At 38.3% G+C, this 20,780-nt stretch overlaps 1 protein-coding gene across 1 annotated transcript in view; it reads left to right on the top strand.

Moving 5' to 3' along the window:
- The window catches only part of LOC145988647 (splicing factor 3A subunit 2-like), a 30,297-nt gene extending 10,768 nt beyond the window's left edge, over positions 1-19,529 (top strand). The window contains exons 4-6 of the mRNA XM_083123698.1: positions 3,212-3,341; positions 15,789-15,916; positions 18,374-19,529. Coding sequence (XP_082979824.1) covers positions 3,212-3,341; positions 15,789-15,916; positions 18,374-18,796 — 681 coding nt within the window. The 3' untranslated portion in view covers positions 18,797-19,529. The remainder of the gene's footprint in view (positions 1-3,211; positions 3,342-15,788; positions 15,917-18,373) is intronic.
- Positions 19,530-20,780: the final 1,251 nt, after the last annotated feature.

Genomic DNA, 20,780 nt, shown 5'->3' with positions numbered 1-20,780 from the left:
CACAAACCAAATAACACACTGCGCTTTCTGTTGCGGAGTACACATTGTTGCTGAGTTGGCTCTGCACTACACGAACGCCGGAACTGAACTGAGGGAACAAAGGAAAAAACACAGCACTGGTGCCGTCTCAAGGTCAAGCAGACATACCAACTACAAGGGTGCCAAACTTGGAGAGTTGATGAATCAAACACCACAAACTAGAATACTGTATGTCACTTTGTACAGATTCTAGGACACATTAAAACTAGGGAGTTCTTTTTCAAACACGCTGTATTGTAGGAAAATAAACTAACGAGATATAATTGTAAAGGAATTGTACTTGAATGTCCATGACATTTAGTATTATACTTGGTGCTCAATTTTAAAAAAGTGCAATGAAAATTTACATTTTAATAGGCAGCCTTGCATGTAAAATATCGTTAATGTGTTTAGGTTGCCCGAGTTATAAACACAGTGAAATATAATATGTTGTTATCAAATATTGGAAGGCCATAAGCATACATTTAGTAAAATAATGAACACTTCATACATAATATTTAACTGGTATAAAAATCACACAACAAAGCATGAAAATAAAATTCCATAATGGACTCTCAACTTATTGGGAATGTCTTGTTCCCTTTTTCCACTCTCTTCTCCTTTCTTTTATCCTGACATTGAGAAAGCGGTAACCCCTTGTGACTTTTTGTTTCAATTGTTGTTTAGTATTCAATGCTAATTGGGCATTATCCATTGTCTAGTGCTTTTATCTATACTTCTTTAACAGTACTCTCTCAAAATGTAGTGTTAGAATAAGTATAGATAAAAGCACCGAGACAATGGATAATGGCCAATTAACATTGCATTCTAATAGAGAGTCATTGTCACTATGCGGCATACACTTTTAGAAGGAACATGAGTTCAGCCAATACACAGCCAGTGCTGTTGCACTGTTGTCAAACCAACTGCTAGCGGAAGGGAAACACAGAGAATTCGCTGTGTCCAATATCCAGAATCAGCCCTCGTGGCAGAGTGGTTAGCACATCGCACTGCGATGCTGGGGGTCCCAGGTTCGAATCCTGGGTTGGGCATGGACGTTTGTGATGTCTGTTCATCAATTTCATCATATCATCACTAGGGCCAGGACTTTATGTCCTATAAAACTGTAAAATATGTATGTAATTATGTCATATAAATTGGAAAATATGTCATGAAAAATTACAAATATGTCAGAAAAATGCAGAAATATTCCCAGTAAAGCCAAAAATATTCACAACAGTATTCACAAATTTCTCCCATACCCGATAGAGTAGAGTAGGGGCTGTTGTTTTTACTTTTGACTGATTTTTGTGAAAATGGGAAAAAGGCAAAGAAATGAGAACGAAACTTCTTTACTTCCCATGCAACAATGAGAGAGAACATTTTGCCTCAATAATGTTTGCATGGCTATCAACTGTCGGCGGGATAAAAAAGTAGGGTATTATATTGTTCTGTACTAAGAAAAGATGGCACCTTTCTTCCTCCGTAATTTCCATATCCTGCCATCGACAATATGAACTATCCGTTGTGCTAAAGCGAAGAAAAAAAATTATGAAATAACCGATTATGTGCGAGAGAATTACGAAATTATACAGAAATATGTCATTACAACAAAATTGAAGAAATATGTTGTAAAAATGCAAAATTGGTGAAATATGTCAAAATATGCTGTGTCAGGTTTGTCTATTTTGGCTGATTTTCATCAGATATGTAAGGATCTCACCCCAATATTAGATCCGAAGCCAATTGAAAAATATGTTATAACATAAAGTCCCGGGCCCTAATCATCACTCATCCCCAATAATGTAGTGAATACTTCTACAGAGGATTATAATATCATATCACTGCAGCATATAAGAGAAACTCATACCTGAAAGAAGTTTGAAGGTACGTATTTATTGTAGAGGAACTGCCAGGTCATCATCATCGCTCTAGTTTCTGTTTTCTAGCATGTTTCCCAGGAGATTTGAGTAGGGGTTCACCGATTTCTGTGGTAGATGTTTTATCCTGTTTAATAATACGCAACACAGTAGGCATTTCTACACCACACGCTTTAGCCGTAAGTTTTTGACTGACAAAACACTGTTTCAGCATGCACTTCTTCCTACGCCTATTCCTTGAAGTAAGAATGCACTTTAAAAATAAGATTTCTGTCTTGTGAACGTATTGTTTTACCCTTAGTGCCTGTACTACTGGTGCTAGGTTTTGAGAGCGACATTATTAAATAACACTCACAGACCACATACTATTGCATAACAGTTGAACATTAGAGATGTATAGCACAGCATGCTATGACACCAGTGGTAACGTGCTCGAATCCCAGCCCAGGCATGGGTGTTTGTAAGTGTCCCTTCATCAATCACATCATCACTCATCCTCATCTTCGTGATTATCCAAAAGTGGCAGAGGAGCTACTTAAAATAAAACGAATCAATCAATCAATATATAAGGGCTGTATTGAATCCTCTCGCAACTGTTCTTTGTGGCATACGAGTAAAATAATTTGTCCTTGCTATGAAAACTCTGAACTCAAACTGTAAGACTTGCAATGTTCGTGAAAGCCCACGATAATGAAGGGTCATTGTGTATATTCAGCCAAATTTAACATCCATGGCTTTTCGAAGACACTACTCAGCGGCATCAACACGGTGGCAACAAAGAAATCAGATGGAACGAAAATGAAAGGGTTATTGTGTGTGTGTGTGTGTTGAGACATGCTGTTTCCCGTATTTCTTCAAGAAACTATAACTCTGGCTGTATGCGATGGAGATTCATGGGAATTGGACAGTCAGGTTCAAAATGTCGTGCCCCATCTTATGATAAACCTGAAAGTGGCGAGTTTTATGAAAACTCCTTGCGTGCAGGAAGAATACAGAACACGACATTTAACTTGCACGCTGTGGTTTCCTAATTCTACAACGTTGCACTCCTGCCATTGGCTGATCGCCAGGGACACACTCTGCATGGCCCTGCCCGATATCGCTTCGAAAAACGTATGCCGTATTAATTGCATTTGTTGTGTTTATACTATAATTTTTAAGAACTAAGAGTATGTAATTTTTTGTTTACATGAGGCATCTTCTCACAATGAATAGTCAAGTTACATTTCTTTAATATTCATGAATAGATATCTTATTGTAATAAAAATACAATTCTCAATATGTTATATTTTATTGTTTTAATTTTTCCACAGCCAGCGCCAGAGAAACCAAGAGTTGAACCTAAGAAATTTGTTAAAATTGGTCGACCAGGTTACAGAGTTACGAAACAGAGAGAGCCCGACACTGCACAGCAGAGCTTGCTTTTTCAAATAGATTATCCAGGTAAGTTCCCGTGATCTATGTAATTGTAGGTAGTGATTGACTGTACGCTCTTCCACACATTGGAAGTAAATTGTGTTTATCTCACCATGTGTACAGGTTAATAATACTTGATCTAGAAATATACGTTCGGACATCTTGCTTTCGATAGTCTGTTGTGATGTCTTGTAAAAGTTTGTACAGAATATGCATTTGTCCTGAAATTAGCTACTAACTTTTTTTTTAAAAAAAATTCCATTGTGGGGACGAATTTACAAAAGCAGTTGCTGATGTTTATCATAATTCTGTTGATCTGAAATTTATCTTTGTCACTCATACAAGAATAAAGTGAAAAGCAATCAACAGCAATCAGCAGAAACCTGCTGTGAAATGTATTGTAAGTATGGCGTGGATTTATAGGCTCTCAAATAAGCAGGCAAGTAGGCAACAAAAATAGGTACTATAAAAAGGCACCCTAAAAAAACACTAAAATAGGCATTAACCATGACCTTGTTATTTCAATTTTCTTCCCGTGCGTATTCATACTGTGTCAACATTACAGTTTATCATTTAGCGTTGCTGTTTGTACATAAAAGTTGCCCAACGATTCACAAACTATTTATACTATTTTGAATGAACTTCACCTTTGCAGGGAATGATCAGTTAAAGTAATTCCGACACACAGAACTTGTGTTAATGATTGTGCTAGTTTGAGAAAATACCCCAATTATGTATGAAATTGTGCACAAGTGATGCAAAAATAATTTGCTCTCTTTCAACCAAAAAACTATTTTAAAATATGTTCCAATTAAAATTTCTCAATCTAATGAACTTGTGTTGCCTATTGTGCCAATTGTACACAAATGTTTCACAAACAATTGACAATAGTTTGAATCAAACCCTCATTTGCAAGAAAGCTAGGGTAACATAACCTGGTTCATGTTAGAGGGAATAAAAATGCGGCGATTGATAATTTGAAGATGTAAGTGAGCACTAAAAAGATTTCTACGAAACTTACTTGTAAATGTTCTAGGCCACCATCCACTTGGGAAACTCGAAGCTTCACTGTGGGGTCGACTTCCAGTTCCTATTGTTTCCTCGCTTACCGCTAGGGGTGCTGGTGCAACCAGTTCGTCTGCTGCGTGTGATAGGTTTGATTGTTGCAATAGCAGGAGCCAAACATGATGTGCCTGACCACTGGCGATATTCAGCTCGTGCAGGAAGTGCATAATAGCATACGTCTCTTTAATTTTTGTGTCAATCATAGTGTGCGCTGCATGCCTAACTGAAACTTTTTGGATCCTGTGTTTATTAAACTTGAGGTGCTTTGCTAGTTGATTTCTGCATCAGATAAGTGCTGTTGTATACGTTCGTTTATGGATCTGCCAATGCAATGCGAGTTGCAGTCACACTGGTCATCATATACTCCTGGTTTGTCAAGTGGTGAAAGGAAAGATCTCTTGTGTTTGCTTAGGGCACTGGCTATTTTGTTCACTGGTTTGAGTGCGAGTTTGATGTCATACTGTTTCAGGGTCTTGGCTAATTTAATGTAAAGCATTTGCATTACTTATTTATGTACATGAACTTTTATTTCTGTATGAACGTGTGATTGTACATGAACTTTTATTTCTGTATGAACATGAGATTGTACAATAAATAATATTGTTTGACTTAGTGCAATTCTCTGTATGCAACACAAGGCTACTAAACTAAGTTTTCACTTAACTTAGAATTGTTGCTTACGTGAAATTTAGAAATTTCGTACTTACGCATTGCACAATTTAATGGTTTAATCCTATTAATTTTGAAGATCCACTGTCTTCTTTCACAAAAGGGTATGACGTCTGAAGCGGAGATGGTACCGTGTCACTGCTTTGTTTGTTCCCAGGTGGTGGTAGTTGCAGGATACGCTGGCATGCGTATCCTGGTTTGCGTCGTCTGCTTCCTGTTATCAGGTGGTGCTGCCGGATGATGGTTTGGGGGTTGGGCCATGCTGTTCGGCATGTTACAGTTCCTGTTCCCCACATGGCTGGAGGGGAGTCGAGTATGTGCACTGCATCTTGCAACGTCCCCCGGTTGGACACCAGTCATCACAGAGTTAGTCCGCTACTCCTTTAGTCGGGAACATGAGAATCTGCAAATCATCAGGGCTTGCTGAGGAGAAAAGAAACACAACACAGTTTTCAAAGTTAAACGTAGTTTTTATAAGCACTTATATTTTCTATCGTATGTGTACTTACAAGCAAGGCACAGATTTGCTTACGTTTCTGCCTGAAGAGGAACAATTCTATATCATATTAAATCACATCACAATCACTAAAGACACTTTCTTAATATAGAATTAACGTTGGACAAGACAAACATAAATACACGAAAGTTTCTGTACTTAATTATTATTTTGAGTATAAAACTAAAATAGTTACCAATTACATTATTCTGGCATTCCATTAACTGTTACCCAGTTCTTGTTGATTCTTCGCCTACACCTGTTTTTTCAAACACCGACTGTCGTCAGGTGAGGAACATTTAGGTGGGTTCACTTCCTCGGCTGAGATTAGAAAGTGACGTCAACACGAACAGATTTTGACGTAATTATAAACATATATAAAAGTTCCAACTACAACTGTATCAGTCTAACTATAATTATCTGTGACAATTTGCACATTATTTGAAGTAACAAACATTTTAAAAATCTTAACTTCTTACAAATATAAAATCTTAAACTCTCAGGTTCGTTACAATTGAAGAAATTGTAATTTATAAATTCTGAAAAAATTTTGAGTACATAAAGAACATTGAAATATAGAGTTTATCTTGACAATTCAATGACTCAATCTTGGCTTCTCTTCACTTGACAACAACTCAGAAGGAACGTAGTTTGTGGTATCCAAAATAGAATACAATCCAGGATAGTTAATCAGCCAATAAACAGTGAATGCAGCCAATGATTGATTCCATGATGGTTTAATAAAACAGTAGGCTTTCATAAAGTTTCTTCTCCAGAAAGACTTTGTAGAAAACGGTATAGGGTTCGATAAGCAATGAACTGAATCAGTACTTTCCTATAGCACCTCAAACTCAACACCTTTCTTGCTTCTGGGCTTCTAGAATAATGCCTTTTAATTCCACACCAGCAATACAATAACTCATGCTTATAGGAATCAATCCAAATATTTACTATATGGACCTTTTCTGAGAGGTCTACGGATTTATACATCCCGATTCTATCCTCATTCTGGACCTTTCGGATGTACCGCACTAAATATATATATATATATATATATATATCTGGAGAATTCATCCTTCATTTGATCAGGAGTGGTAACAAACAACACATCAACTGCATTTTTCTTAATACTTATTTCTGCCTGGTGCAGGAAAAAGCATTCGCCAGAGGAAGTCAGAACCAAAACCTTCTTAAATGAATCCTTTGGTGCTAAAATTCAGACCACCGATTTCCAGTTATACTTGTCTACCATCTAACACTCTCTTCTTGAGTCTTCTGGAAAATACACCAGTTTCACATACGGATTTTTTTTTTTTTACTGGACTGCCTGAAGATACATTTTCGGTCAGCAAAAACAATTTACATATAATCCTTGTATTTTACGTCCCGTCGAGTTCACTTGCCTAAACGAAGAGGAGGCACTTAGAATAGGTCGACGTTTGTTTGACATGATTGGGATCGCTGGTTGTGTATAAACTCTCTAGTAGTCTCCACTGCTTCTTCCTGCTCTGAGGCAACGTCATGTCTTGGGGAGAAAGAACCACAATTGTCACCTATACGTCGTGGAGAGTACCATCTGAGTGGACTACGGCTACGTCGTTCTTCGTAACGCCATCTGCCTGGAGAGCTTTGCCCTTGTTCTGGACAAGGCCTGTAGAAATCTCTTTGTCTTTGGTTTTCATCTTGGTTGAAACCTCTCCTACCAAATCCTCTGTTGAATCTTCGAGGTCGTGAGAAATTTCCTCCTCGACTCTGAATTCGTCTGGATATTCCGGATCTTAAAACTTTTATTGCCTGCAGCCTCTTTATTCTTAGGGTCTTCTTTATTCTTCCAGGCATCAGGGTCATCATAAATATCGAAGTCCTTTAAGAAGTGTGTCAATTCATCCACACTTCGTGGAGCATGCGCCAGACAAAGATTCCGAATGCGATACGGCAACTGTCCAATGATCAAATTAAGTACTTCACTCTCATTAAAATTGCCAGCTAGGTTTCTATACGCTGCGTAGACACTCCAGGCAAAACTCTCTAAGTTGTCGTGGGCCAGGCGAGAATCCCTTCAGTTCCTCACAGCCGCTAGTTGTCTTTGTTTTGCCTTTTCTGATGCAAATTCATCCTTAAAGCATGCGCAGAAATCAGCATAATTCACAAAGTTGTCCATATTACCAGCTAACCAATGCTCAGCCTTGCCGGTGAAAACCCGAGGTAATAATTCCAATCTATAGTGCTCAGGCACTTGCATTAAGTCGAAACTGACATTTAATTCACGCAGATATCTTTCGGCAGATTGAGCTTCGATATCGCCTTTAAACTTCGGAATGTTCGCGATATCAGCCATTCTGGTCATCTTAAACTCTCTTCCGCGTCGAGGAGAAAACCCGTCATTACTATCCTTTTCTCTAGGCCTCTTGCATCTATCAGAAGTTGTGGTATTACCGTGGAAGAATGGGTTTGGAAGTACAACAGCAGGCTCATAGGCAGTAGCTTCTGGGTTCAGTCCTCGGATTGGATCAGGCACTATATCGGAAGAGGTTTCTGGTCGAATCTGTAAATTATGGATCTTTTCCTGCAGTTCACTGACCCTACTGATAATTGTAAATGTCTGTTCCTGAATTTCTTGGCGAAGAGATACTTCCATCTTTTTAGCCTTCTCATGGAGAAAATTAACCTTTTCTCCAGCTTCCTTTATTTCAACTTTCTGTTCTTGCACTATATTTTCTATGAGTTCTGTTCGTTCACCAAAGGTTTTTAGTGCTACATTAAATGACTCTACAGAACTCTTTAATTCTTGAACTCTCTCTGGAGGGTCACATTCAGTTTCTCTTCCAGACTGGACAATTTCAAGGCAGGTTTCCATATTCTTCTTCAATTGATCCTGTTCCTTCTCTATCCGTCCTTGCCGAACTGTTAAGAACTCTAGCTGCTCTTCCACAATTTCCTTTACCCTTTCGTCCACCTTTTCAGTGACTTTAATACTAAGCTTTTCTATCTCTCCTCTGATGCTCTCTACCTGTTCAAGCTTATGTTGAGAGAATAGAGCCTGTAATTCTGACCTTAGTTTTATATCTTCCTGTATCCTCCTTTCTTCCTGGTTTTCAATCAATGCACGGAAAATATCTAAGTCTTCTTTTCTATTTTCGTCTATAGACTCAACTATGAGTTTAAACTCAATTATCTCCTTCTTTCGAACTTTCTCTATCTGAGCCATCTCTTTCTTACGCTGTTTCTCCTCCTCTATCCTTTCCTTCTGTCTACGCTCCTCATCCTTCTGTCTACGGTCTTCATCCTCCTTTTCTTTCTGGTTTCGCTCTGCTTTATCTTTCATCAACCAATCAAGTAGCCAGTGATCTGATGAGGGTTTGGTAGGAACGCTCGGTTCTGGTTCTATTTCTGGTGCTGACAAGCATGATGTGCATCGCATCTCTTTATTTGATGCCAACGTTACTTCCTGCCCATCACAACTACTATGAAACCTCTGCAAACATTGGCAACACTGGAAGAATTCCCTATCATTGGTAAGATCATCACAGCATCCAAACTTGGTTTCTGCATCCATTGTCGTTCTTCCTCTGCTTCGCAGATTCATTCCTGTCGCGTCTTTCTCCATTCTACAACACCGTTTATGACTCTTACCAGTTAATACCTTCACTTCACTGTCACACTTTTACCTTCGTGAATTCCAAGGACTTTCAATATCACCTTCGTGAATTCTATGGACGAACACTTTCAGTATGCACTAAATCGGGTATCACGTTTTAATTGCTAAAATAGCTTTGCACTTAAGCTCCCACGATTGTACCAAAATAACTGTGCACTCAAGCCCCACGTTGGTGAGCCAAAATAACTATGCAACGTCCCCCGGTTGGACACCAGTCATCACAAAGTTAGTCCGCTACTCCTTTAGTCGGGAACATGAGAATCTGCAAATCATCAGGGCTTGCTGAGTAGAAAAGAAACACAACACAGTTTTCAAAGTTAAACGTAGTTTTTATAAGCACTTATATTTTCTATCGTATGTGTACTTACAAACTTACAAGCAAGGCACAGATTTGCTTACGTTTCTGCCTGAAGAGGAACAATTCTATATCATATTAAATCACATCACAATCACTAAAGACACTTTCTTAATATAGAATTAACGTTGGACGAGACAAACATAAATACACGAAAGTTTCTGTACTTAATTATTATTTCGAGTATAGCCAGAATGAAACTAAAATAGTTACCAATTACATTATTCTGGCATTCCATTAACTGTTACCCAGTTCTTGTTGATTCTTCGCCTACACCTGTTTTTTCAAACACCGACTGTCGTCAGGTGCGGAACATTTAGGTGGGTTCACTTCCTCGGCTGAGATTAGAAAGTGACGTCAACACGAACAGATTTTGACGTAATTATAAACATATATAAAAGTTCCAACTACAACTGTATCAGTCTAACTATAATTATCTGTGACAACTTGCACATTATTTGAAGTAACAAACATTTTAAAAATCTTAACTTCTTACAAATATAAAATCTTAAACTCTCAGTTTCGTTACAATCTTTTCTTTTTCTGGTCCGAGATCTTTTTGAGGACGGGTTGCTAAGTCGGGTGTGCCTGTCCATTGTCCAGGTTCAGTGCTGGTTTCTGTTGTATGATAGCATGGGTTTCTTTGACAGTGTTTTCTATGAGAGAGCCAGTTGGGTGAAGTATGGATATGGAGGAGATGGTGTGGTTAGTGGAGTGGAGGTGTTGAGAAAGGCCTGATTTTTGTGTGACTTTTTTGGCATCTTTTACATGTTCATTAATCTGTTCTTGAACAGTGCAGATGGTTCTGCCAATGTAGGTGTTTTAGCATTGGCATGTGGCCTTGTAGACACCAGGGGATGCAAGTTTGGGTAGGTAGTACCTCTTGAAATTGGGTAGAGCTCTTCTGATTTGGGATATAGTTTTGTGTGCCACTCAGATGTTGAAGGGTTTGAGGACCTTGGCAAATTTCCCAGATGTGGTGGTGGGGTGGTTTGGGTTTGGGATTTTGGTTCCTGTTATCTCTGTACACCACATGGATAACTGGTGTTCTAAACCGAAGAACAGGTTTGTCAGCCCACATAATCGAAGAAAAGCATTTGATTAAGAAGAGAAGGGTTTTAAAAAGAATGACGGGAAACATAGAGTTGAATGTCTGGGAAGCTTCGTTCATTGCAGAAGAACACTGGAATAAATTAAATAATGAAAATGGTAACATAGATCCGGTATGGAGTTTTCTTTTTCACAAATGGAGTAAGCCACCATCTTTAAAATTTAATGTAACAGAAAACATCAAGAGACCTTCTGAAAACAATGACGACTTTGAATTACCTGATGATATTTAGGATTTATAATTTTAAATAAAAAATAATGTGATGAATTTTTTTTAATCTGAAATAAAAATAAAACAGACTGCTTCTTTTCACAGTTAAGTTGCTATTTACAACAATGTAACATTGACAACATCCATTATAAAACAGATTCTTTTTGTTTAAAAAATTGCTAACCATTGTTATAACTGTATCTTTAGTCAAAATGAAAATAAATGTCTGATGAAGGGAGTGTGTGTTCTCCTGAAACGTCACAACGAAAAACTGTTTTCTTATGCTTGTAATAACCATAAACTACAGGAAAATAATTCCACTCCACTAACCACACCATCTCGTCCATATCCATACTTCACCCAACTGGCTCTGTCATAGAAAACACTGTCAAAGACACCCATGCTATCATACAACAGAAACCAGGACTGAACAGGGACAATGGACAGGCACACCCAACTTGGCACCCTGTCCTCAAAAAGATCCCCGAGAAAAAGAAAAGATGCAGCGCACATACTCGACACCCCTCCAGCCACGTGGGGAACAGGAACAGCATGGCCCAGCCCCCCAACCACCACTCAGCAGCACCACCTGATAACAGGAAGCAGACGACGCAAACCGGGATATGCACGCCAGTGCTGCCTAACAGGAGAAATTGCAACTACCACCACCTGGGAACAAACAAAGCAGTGACATGGTTCCATCTCCGCTTTAGATGCCATACCCTTTTGTGAATGAAGACAGTGGATCTTCGAAATTAATAGGATTTAACCATTAAATTGTGCAACACATTACGTATCCCTCATTTTCATTTTCAAGTTACGTTTAGCTAGGCAGCCTGGCAGGAAGTATAGGAAAGTGTTAACTTCAGCACCAGCTCAGCGAAAAGCATTCGCCAATATTTGCAGAGGAAAATTGATGAGAGAGAAAAAGGGGAGGAGTTTTGATGAAGAGGAATGCAAGTTGGATCTGGCTAAAGAGAAACAGGGGATTTGGTCTTGGGTTTTGAAGAGAACAGGAGAGTGCTTCGGGAAGAAAAGGGGGTTTTGAGTTTTGGAGAGAGGAGAGTGAGTTTGATTTTGAAGGAGATTCAGACTGGATGCAGACTTTGAGAAACTTGTTTGGAAGTGGAGTGCAGCGAAGCTGAGTGACAATTTAAGAGGCGAACTTCAGCAAGCGAGTGAGAGTTACTTTAGAAACCCTTCTGTCCACGCTTCTAAAGAGAGACAGGTAATATACTTTTATAATGCCATCCTTTGCCAATGCAGACTTAACCTTTAGGTGCCCAAGCATCTCGATCGAGACGCTGTGTCAAGGTCGTTTTGAGAGTTAGCCCTCTCCCCCCGCCACATATATGCCGAATTTGCAAAAATTTCATATAGTCTGAATCTCTGGTTCATTCCGCGTACAACGGTATATCACTTCATCTCTCTAGGGCAATTAGCTTCCGAACTACACTCATTTAATTGAAACTCTGCATTTTGCTCAAAATCGGCTTGGGCAACCGAGGCTTACTATTGAAAAAGGGCTTGGGCATCAAAAGGTTAAGATCATAGTAACCCAAATCTAAAGAGCTGCCATTTTATAAAGGATTCTGTAAATTTAAGTTTATTCAGGTACCTCCTCCAGTTAGCAGATGCAGCCAAGCTAGAGCTTACGGGCTACCACTAACCCCCGATTGAATAATTACTTTCATGTAAAGGGCTCCAGGTTCGATCCCTGAACCTTTCGAGGTTCACACGCTTAGTAAAAGTGTGTCACAATACGAACGCATAAGTGCTAAATTTCACGTAAGTAATTTTAAACCGCGTTTACTGCATCCATCATGAATTAGCATTGTTATATTTAGAACTGAGGTAATGTAAGATGATGGCTCGTCACAGTGATCATTGTTCACCATTTGTCCTTATTTACGAAAAATGTGAGAGGTAGAAAAACATCCTGACCTGGACCACTTTCAGAATAGCCGAAATTCATGTCAGCAGCTGATAATTTTGAACAATGCCTTTGTATAAAACTATACATGTGCACATACTTGTATAAAACTATACATGTGCACATACTTTCCATGTGGTAAAGAAATATTAACTTGTAAAGTGACGACAGAGAACTTGGTACTCACAGTTTTCGCGCCAAGCAGCAATGCAAATTCCAACGAGGATGGTGGCAGTGGCCGCCGAAATTAATAGAACATACAAAAAAAAAAAAAAAAAAAAAACAGCTTTGCGGAAACTGTGAGTACCAAGTTTCTCTGTAGCTTACTACCACGTCTCTCTGAATACAGAACCTTTGTGTGTGAAGGAATTACGGGAATATGAACGGAATGAATGCAAATTGCTTGTGCGTCTGTTGTAAAGTAATTTAACAGTAAAATTGGCCTCCACACAAGCTTCACAGAAAATTACTTTTCCATCAGTGGTTAAACAAGCTTCTGCAGCAATATTCTTTAATTAATACCCTTCTGGCTGCCTTGTCCTTTGGAATTTTGAAACATACAATATCTTCACCTTTCACATGCTCAATAAAGGAAGTATGTACTGATTGACTCCTACAAGCTTTCAGCTGGAAAACAAGAAGGCATGGGTTGTCGTCGTTTTGTCTAAGTACGAGTCACCAACCTGTTGTCCAGTTTGCTTACCCAGATTGAACACTTCGAATTTCCATTGTTGGGAAATGACAGTGTTTTATTTCAACAAAATGTTTTAGCTTTTTATGAAGAGCTGGTCTCATCCACTGTCTGTGAGGAAATTTTTAGTGTATTCTTACTTTCTAATGTGTTATGTTTATCTTGTGCAGGTCCATTTACAACCTCACGTTTTAACCATTCTCAAGGGGCTACATACACCCCTTGTTTTTAACATTTTAAGTAAGAATTGTAGATAAGGGGATATTTCCCCCTATACATTGAAGGGTGCAAAATGACGGACACACCCAACAATTTTAAATCAACCAATCAAATATCTAACCTCCCTTGCAAACTTCAGATCTGGCAAATACCAGATTTCAGTCAGTTCAGCATAAAGAAAGGCTTACCTTCTCAAATGTAGATGAAAGCCAAAGGCACGTAAAAAGCTGAAGTAAGCGAAAATTGCAAAATAGGCATAATTAAGCAAAGTAGGTATTATGGGCACTATAAAAATGCACCATGAAACAAACTTAAAACATAGCCTATCTTTTACTGCAAAGGAAAAGAAAGGCAAATAGGCAATAATCTGCACCCTATAGTTATTCCGTGCTTACATTGCTTTTCTAGAAAAAAAAATCATTGAAGTTAATGTCAGCTGTTCAGACTTGGGAACATGTTAAAGGAAGTTGTACACACTGAAAAAAATATATGCAATGGAGCCCCTATTTTATGTTCCTAAATTTTACATTTTCCCACATCATGCATCCAATCTCAATCCAATAGAGCAAAATGCTGTAAAATTTCCTGATTTTACATTTTTGTCCATTTTGAGAATTTCCACCTTGGTCCACTGAAGAATGTAAAATTGAGATTCCTACTGTATATTAATAAATATCATAGATGTGAATGACAGTGGGTTTTGTTAACAAAAATTCTCATTTAATTGGAACAACAAACTGTGTCATGACATGGATTCACATCAAATTTAAATTCAAGCACCAGTACAACTTTGTTACTGTATGCTAATTTATGTTTGGCATTACAGCCTGTGATTCTGATATAGAATCAATTTTCATTAATGAATGCACAATTGTTGAGTAAAGAAAGGAAGCGACTTGATGTGATACCAGGGGAATCCATTTCAAGTGTTTTGTGAAGTTAGTCATGCATTGCTATTTATAAGTACATATTACAAGGGAACCACTTATTAAGAAATTCCAAACCATCGGTTAATTGTACCAAGAAATGTTATATTTGTCAGCAAGGTCTTTGCAACTAGTTGTGAACACGTAGCTTATAGTACTTCACAAAATAAGTTCTAAGCTGTCAAATGCTACAAGTAAATTTTTGTTTTAATTTTTCCTTTAGTGCCCAAATTATGTTGTATTCTTGTGTGTTAGTGTGTAAAAGTTAGTTCTTACATTCCTTTTCAATACTGGCAAAGGGCAAATATGGCAAGCTTGTCTAGAAATTACTACTGAGGTTGATCGGTTGCCACCTAGACTATTTGCAGAAGATGCACTGTGACACTTGCACACATAGAGCAACGAAGCCATGTGTATGCGTGCAGCAGTCAGTTGGAAGAAAGGAAAGAATATACAGTATGTTGTGCATGTTGAATGCTCCAAAAAATAATCAGTTTTGCGAAGGGTACATCATTACTTTTTCTTGTACAAACTTCAGTTGTGAATGTATAGTGAAACAGTGCAGGAAGAACAGGTGTCACATGCAAGGAAGTACGGTTAATGGTATAGTGAGACAATTTGCTGCTGAGCCCATGTTTCATGTAAATACTGTATGATAGTGCAAACTGGACTGAAATAGGTGTAATATTCAGATGAAAGTTAACAATGACAATTCTCACTAATTAGAAACTGCAAAGAATTTTGGAACATAATTGTGATCCAATGTGCATGGTTCCTTTCAAGTCTGAATGATTTCGGTAACTACTCTTGAAGCATCAGTATTTTATATAAATTTATGTATATATTATCCCTTCCCCCTTAAAAAATTAGTAACCAAAGGAGGGAAGTAAATTAACCAGAAGGAAGAATTCTCCCTCATCCTCAGCTTTTAAATACCACCCTGGTAAGTAGTAAGTACTTAGAGTTTCTTCACTCATTACTACTTTCTCAGCAATGGCAATACTACTAAAGTTGATAGCGTGCCACTTCTATGCTGCTATCAGCTTACCTTGCACTAAACAAATGTATCCTGAAACTTTCGTAGTGACTGCATGTACTTTTTTTCGACATTTATCATTTCGAAATTTTTCTCTCATTCCAGAAATAGCAGAAGCAGTTGGTCCTCGACATCGTTTCATGTCAGCGTATGAGCAGAAGGTAGAACCACCAGATAGGAAGTGGCAGTACCTTCTTTTTGCAGCAGAACCTTACGAAACAATTGCATTCAAGGTACATTGGCTAATTGTATTTCTGTCATGAACAGCAGTGGGCATCTCAGGTGTCAGTAAAAATACTGTATTACATTTTTTGAATCAGTGGGGGAGGGTAATTGCATGTCTTACATCATATTCAATCGCACACAAAATTGTTTATTCACTTCAGTCTAACAGAAAAGTAGATTTATACATTTGTTTATTTTGAACACACACAGGCACATGCCTAATTACTGTGAATATGAATTCATATTTTATTGTTTTTCTGTCTATTTTATGATTGGATTCATCAACAAGCATGCTGATATTTGTTCCCCGGTTAATTCAGATAAAATGCCAAGCTTCAGAATTACCTGCCAGTAAACTTGACAGGTTTAAAACACCTTTTTTTTTTTCACAAAGCAATTTTATGTTCTCCATTTTATTGTAATCTCTGAAGCAAAAGTGGGCTACAGAAGGTTGTTCGCTTTATATCCGACCATTTTTGATTCGGTACTGCCACCTGGCGTATCATGCTGGAACTATGGGTCTGCTGGTGGGAGCAGTGTTGTGTCTGACCTTGTAGGTGCGTGAATGTTATCAAATGGCACCGAAAATCAACTGGTATTGGGAGGGTTACGTAATGGCCCTTTTCCATGCTAAGTTTTCATACGTACGCATTGTGAAAGTCGGGAGAATGGGTTAACACTGGGGGTGACTACTGCGAAAGCTATTGTGGCCCGTTACACACAACAGGCTCTCCTTGCGAAACATTCACCCACGAAAACCACCAGGAGAAGGGATGCAAACAAAGTGTCACTGCTGGTGGTCACATTCGGGCGATCACATACCGTGACATTGACAGCAAGGAGCACAGCAACTTTGTTCATCAGTGCAGGGAAAGTTTCCCTCGTGGCTTTATGGTTGTGATGGGATTCTGATATGAGGGTAAGTTGATGATACGCAAGGTGGACAAAAACATGAAGGTGAATGCCAGATACTTCCAAGACTCCATTCTGACACCTATCTATCGGAGAGACATCCCACAATTGTATGGAATGGATGCGAACCAGGTGATGATCCATATGGACAAGGCTTCGAGTCATACCGCCAGAACATCACTACGTTTTTATTAGGAAATGGCAGAGGAATTAGGAATTCGTGTCATTCCTGTGAAAAGCCCAGATGCCAGTCCAATGGATTTTTGCACATTTGGACTGTTGAAACGACGTCTTCAACATCGCTGCCCACGCACCCTGGATGATCTATGGAAAACTTGCAGGGAGGAGTGGGGCAGAATTCCCATGCCTGTCCTGCGCCGGAGCTTGCTGCAATGGAAACTGCGATGCCGGGCGATAGTCCACACTGCTGGGGGTCCAATAGAACATGATCGGTGGTGGCGGTGCGGTATCTCTTAAGGTGAGTACCCGTCAAAAATGGTCGGATATAAAGCGAACAACCCTGTATGTATACAAACACTTTCCAGTTATTGTATTGGAACTTTTCATCATACAGTTATTGGACAAAATGCATGTCAGTGTGACTTTTCAAACTTGGAATACAAGTTCAGAGGAAATCAATTTCTTCTAGCTAATTGCGGTGTAATTTTGTGTACAACTGTTCATTGTGCCTAATGTCACTGCATTGTATTGTTTTTCTAAGGTATGGTTGACATGTTTAAAATAGCATCTCTTTATTTTAGGATTATATATGAATATATTATAACATATTTGAAAGTATGTTAAAATATTTCTAATTCATGATGCAAAGTTAATACCTTGAATCATTTTATTAATTGAGTGAAAATTTATCAGTACAAGCAGGGCTAGATTTATATAAGTGGAGGCCTGGAGGTATTAGAATATCACATTATTAGAATAATTAAATCAAGAAGACTTAGGTGGGCAGGCCATGTGGCACGAATGGGAGAGGAAAGAGGAGTTTACAGGATTCTTGTTGGGAAACCTGATGGTAAGAGACCAGTAGGAAGGCCAAGACGAAGATGGAGGGACAACGTCGAGATGGACCTAAGGGAAATCGGTAGGGATGGAAAAGAGTATATAGATCTTGCACAAGATAGGGACAGATGGAAGGCCTGTGTTGCTGCAGCCATGAACCTTCGGGTTTAGGAAGGCTAGAGAGTTAGTTAGTTAGTTGGAGGCCTGGAGGTAACAACATTATGAGGCCCTCCTATATACAATTTTGGTATAACTTTTATGCCAAATTGTCAGATGCTTAATAATATATGTACCCCCATTTCAATATGTTTTTTTCTCATTTTGTTTTAAACTGTTTCTAAATTTACTTCATGGTTAAAACACAGTTGAAAGAAATATGATGTAAAACATTTCTGAATCATAAGTGTAGCATTTAAAACACAATTTTAGCCAACTCTGCCTATAGTTAATGGGAATCAGCATAACTTCCAAGAGAGACCTCCACTCTTACTCTCCACCAGTAAACCAAAATCTGTTTGATTGCTTATATTTTGCAGGTTCCGAGCAGAGAAGTGGATAAATCAGAAGGGAAGTTTTGGACACACTGGAACAAGGACACGAAGCAGTTCTTCCTTCAATTCAGCTTCAAAATTGACACCAAACAGAAGAACCCACCCCCACCAGCTCCTGTTCTGCCACCGCCCCCACCTCGGCCTCCTGTCCCACCTCCAAACCTCCCACCACCTCCGCCAATTCCTCCTCCTATGATTCCAGCACCTCCCCCACCTAGACCTTTGCCTCCACCCCCACCAGCATCTGTCATTCCCCCACCTCCTAACTTGCCAGCTGGCATTTCTGCTCCTCCCCCACCACCAGCATTCAATCCAGTGCCCCCACCTCCTCCCAAGATCGCTGGCATGGTACCTACAGGTGGTGTACAGGGAATTCCAGCACCACCACCACCTCCTAAGATAACCTAATTGACCTGAGTAGTAACTCAAACTACAAACAAAACACACTCAAACTGCTGAAATTTCACAGACATCTTATTAATGTCATGAGACTGAATGGAGCAGAAACAATTGTTCTGAACTATATCTAAGGTGGCAATTGTTCACAGAGTTGTGATTAAAAACATTTCACATTAATCTGTACACATTGTGCCAGTCCTTGTTTTCCCCATCAAGTGTCTATAAAACAGCTAATAAGTAGAGAGGACACAAATGAAGCAACAACAAAACCACTTGAAAATCTGGAAAACTTTGTATTCACATATCTTGAAATTCATCAACAATCCACCATTTTGAATATAATTCTCCGACTTACCCATTCATCATTTGTATGCTGTTTGATTGGATAACATGTATATGATGTTAGTGAAACATCACCAGTTGTAGTGCACATTATGTAATGTTTAATAATATAAAGTGTGATTCATTCATGTTATGAAAGTGTTGTTTAAGCCATATTTCATCTGCACTTAGCATTTACATATTTTTTTTTTTTAACATGAATTACCCTAATATATGTGTTTGGTAAAAGTTTCAATAATATCAACAAACTCAATTTTTCTTGAAGCCATCACATTGAAATTTTGTAAATATCTTTAAAATAATGTAAAATTAAATTATCATGCTTCATTTGTTCAGATTAAACTGTGTAAGAGAAAGTACAAGAATCATCAACAATTGAAATTCTAAGAATAAATATACAAAAAAATTAAATTTGTCTTATTTTATATTAAACCTGTGATAATGTAAGGTTTTTGACTTATGGATTTCAGTGACTTTTTTAAAACTATATTGTCTATTATATAATCACATTATTATTGAAGAGAACAATATTAATTTCTGTTTTAGTTGGTGTAGCAATTTATACAAACATGCAGAGCAGAGGTGTTGCATGCCTCAATTGGCAGGCATGTCTCTATCATGTGTGTGTGTAAAGTATGCTAAGTATGGTGAGTACTATATCCTGTTCACTAGCCCTTTTAGCTCTCTTCAATAACAATTATTCAAGGACATTTGTTGGTGGGTCGAAAAACAATATCTTGCACACAGTCTTCATGAAAAACTCCTTTCAATCGAAAATGTACAGTGAAATGCATAAGTGTTATCATTTTTCTTTTCCATCCTACATATTTTTGAGAAATAAATTGTTATTGATGCAGTATAGAATTTTGTCTTCTGCTTCATGGCTTCTTACTTCACTCCTTGTCCTTCACATTGTGTAAAACGAAGTGAATTAACATAGTGATGGCAATGTACCTGGCAATACTCATGCATCCCACTCTACCCATTGTCCACTATCAACAGTATATATGCAGTGCTTGAAGTGGAAGAAATTGTTATGTGAGGAGGGATATTTGCTCCAGCCTTTCTCCTAAGGTGGGTTTCAGTTGATGTCAGGATGTGCACAGCCAATTTTATTTGTCTTTTGAAAGGAATTTGCATTAATTATGAGACTGATTAAGGGTCATCGCAGGAACATGATGCCTACAAATTGGTAGTCTTTTTGAGGAGGCAACTGTTTTGTTGCAAAATTTGCATGTTCTTCCCTAAAAATCCTACATATGCCCATGCTGACGGCAGCATATTAATGTTATCACCTTGGAATCAAGAAGTCTGGGTTTTAATTCCAGAAGGTGGCCCATTTCTGTGTGCAGTAGGTTAAGTCCTGACAAGCCTATGTATGATAACACTTTTCTTTTTTAGTATCAATCTTTGAGAGTGAAAAAGGATATTGTTGAAGTGTTTGAAAATAATTCTATTTTATTTTTATGTTGTGATGTAATATCATTTTTCACAATACCTTCAACAGCATTATGCCCTTCCCCTGCTAATTTTGTCAGTGGTTGCAGACACAATTTTCCCGTAACTTAGCAATAATGATAAATTAAGGAAGGCCCATTGTTCACAAAAGTTTTCTTTCGGTGTTAAAATATATTTTTAACCAACGTGTTCT

This window comes from Lepisma saccharinum, chromosome 6, assembly GCF_977018435.1.
Source record: "Lepisma saccharinum chromosome 6, izLepSacc3.1, whole genome shotgun sequence".
In the NCBI taxonomy this organism is placed as follows: Eukaryota; Metazoa; Arthropoda; class Insecta; order Zygentoma; family Lepismatidae; genus Lepisma; species Lepisma saccharinum.
The sequence above is the reverse complement of the archived record's forward strand: the minus strand, read 5'-3'. Positions and strand labels throughout refer to the sequence as shown.